This window comes from Myotis lucifugus, unplaced genomic scaffold (assembly GCF_000147115.1).
Source record: "Myotis lucifugus unplaced genomic scaffold, Myoluc2.0 scaffold_86, whole genome shotgun sequence".
Taxonomy (NCBI): domain Eukaryota; kingdom Metazoa; phylum Chordata; class Mammalia; order Chiroptera; family Vespertilionidae; genus Myotis; species Myotis lucifugus.
The window spans coordinates 171,573-173,881 of NW_005871134.1; the positions used below are offsets into that span (position 1 = coordinate 171,573).

Consider the following 2,309-nt stretch of genomic DNA (forward strand, 5'->3'; position numbering starts at 1 on the left):
CTCCCCCGCCCCTTCCTCTCCACCGAAACACCTGAGGCGGGCGCGCGCGAGGAAGCGGGTGTGGCGAGGCGGAGGCAGGGCCCGGAGCCACGCGCCTGCGCAGGCCGACCCTGCGAAGGCGGGAATTGCGCATGCGGGCGCGTCTCCCGGGACTCCGGAGCGGGTGAGCCCTGGGCCTCCCCGGCGGGCCTGTCGTGCGCGGGATTCTGCACATCTAGGACGAGCTGGCACGTTACATCGCTGGTGCTTCTCTGCCTGCTCAAGATGCCACCACTTAGGCCCCTGTTGTAGAAATCGCCAGACTTTTAAGGACCGCGGAATCGGGACGATCTTGGGGACTGACTTGTACATTCCTGGCAGATCTGCGTACACGAGTTAGATGCAGACGTGGGTTGGTAGAAGGTTTCATTTTCCCCAGTTTTGCAGCTACTCGTTTGCACCATTAGCTTCTCAGAACGGGCTTCCCCAGCCTCGACTGAAAGCTCAGAAAAGCAGTTACTCTTTCCGGTGAGGCTTCCAGAGGATCAAGAATAGCGAGCACCCTGAGTCCACTTGCAGCCGGATAGAGATCGGTCCCTTCGGAAAGAGATCGGGCCCTTTGGATAGAGCTCGGGCCCTTTGTCTTCCCCTCACAGTCGTGACCTATTAACGTTCCTGTGTTGCCAGAATGAGTGACCGCTATCTAGAGCAAAGGATTAGTATAAAATTTTGCGTGAAACTGAACAAGTCTGCAAGTGAGACCCACTGTCTTTTAAAAGAAGCTTATGGGCATGAAGTCATGTCGAGGGCCAGAGTTTATGACTGGCACAAAAGGTTTAGAGAAGGGCGGGAAGATGTTCGCGATGATGCCCGAAGTGGCCGTCCAGTTACCCATCGGACAGATGACAATATCCAGAAGGTCAAGGACTTGGTTTGTTCAAACAGGCAGTTAACAGTGAGGATGATGGCTGAACAGTTAAATTTAGATAAAGAGACTGTTAGACTCATTCTGAAAGAAAACTTGAACATGAGGAAAGTTTCTGCCAAAGTTATATGCGGTATTTTGAAGGGTGATCCTAAACCTCAGAAACTTGGCTTTCTTTCGGATCTTTCCAAAGGAACGAGGAAAGACAGCTCGTGTGTGAAGAAAGAGGTCACAGGTTCTGAAACATGGAGTCATCCCCCGTGTGAAGCTGGTGGGGAAATGCCCCTGCCTGTGTCTCACCCCAGAATCCCCTATCCTGCCGGCCAGCTTCTGCAGGCCTGGTCTCCAGCAAGCCTTCCCTCCAGGGCAGCTCAGGATTGGTTCACACCCCGGTGAAAGGACTGAGACGGCTGAACCTGAACTGGAAAGCTGCCTCACTGTTAGGCACCTTCATTTACTGCTCGTCTGTATTCAATCCTGTCTACCACCCTGCATGCCATGGCTCTCCTAGTTACTCTGCTGGACTGTTGGGCCGGCCATCTTCCTTGCTGATCTTCTCCACAACTTTGAAGAACCTTTGGCTGTTAACTTCTAGTTTTTGCTTGTTCTTGATTTCTTTCGCTTAGCAAGTTTGGGTCTCTTCACTGCCCAGGCTTAGATCATGTGGCTGTCCTGTTGCTATGTTCTTAACATTCTGGGGATCATACCAGTGAGAGGTGGGGACAGGATCTCCTGGAGTCTATATCTGCCCAGGGAGGCATACTCTCCTGGGAGGACCCCAAGAGAAGGCCTCCAGTTCCAGTCTGCTTCACAGTCAGGGCCAGAAGTATGGTCCAGAAGGGAGTGTCATGCTGACATAGTGAGCAATACTAAGGGTTAGTGCAGCCCAAATGATTCATTGTGACCCCCACTCCCACTCCCCTGAATTGATTGGCCAACCCATATTTATATTGAGCTCACAGATCTACCCCTCACAAAAGAGCTGGGTTTGTTTTCTTTTAGTCCTGTGCTTTCGGCCCCTCACCCCCACCCCCACTCATTTGGGTATCTTCTCTGCTGGAAGAGGAGGATCTGATCCCTGAAAATATAAACCAGGGGACTCAAACCCAGGCTGTGCTGTGTGGGGAGGGAGACCAGGTGACACTCTAGATCAGTGATGGCGAACCTTTTGAGCTCGGCGTGTCAGCATTTTGAAAAACCCTAACTTAACTCTGGTGCCGTGTCACATATAGAAATTTTTTGATATTTGCAACCATAGTAAAACAAAGATTTATATTTTTGATATTTATTTTATATATTTAAATGCCATTTAACAAAGAAAAATCAACCAAAAAATGAGTTCACGTGTCACCTCTGACACGCATGTCATAGGTTCGCCGTCACTGCTCTAGATCCTGCATTAAGG

General features: G+C 50.7%; 1 protein-coding gene across 1 annotated transcript; it reads left to right on the top strand.

The window, feature by feature from the left end:
* Positions 1–151: 151 nt before the first annotated feature.
* On the top strand, positions 152–1,923 carry GVQW3 (GVQW motif containing 3). Its single transcript, XM_014457861.2, has one exon. It carries the CDS (start codon positions 668–670, stop codon positions 1,298–1,300), a length of 633 nt encoding a protein of 210 aa, XP_014313347.1. The 5' UTR covers positions 152–667; the 3' UTR covers positions 1,301–1,923.
* The last annotated feature ends 386 nt before the right edge of the window (positions 1,924–2,309 follow it).

Bases quoted from the DNA above. Each gene is read 5' to 3' on its own strand.
- GVQW3 (XM_014457861.2), top strand. From the start codon at position 668: ATGAGTGACCGCTATCTAGAGCAAAGGATTAGTATAAAATTTTGCGTG.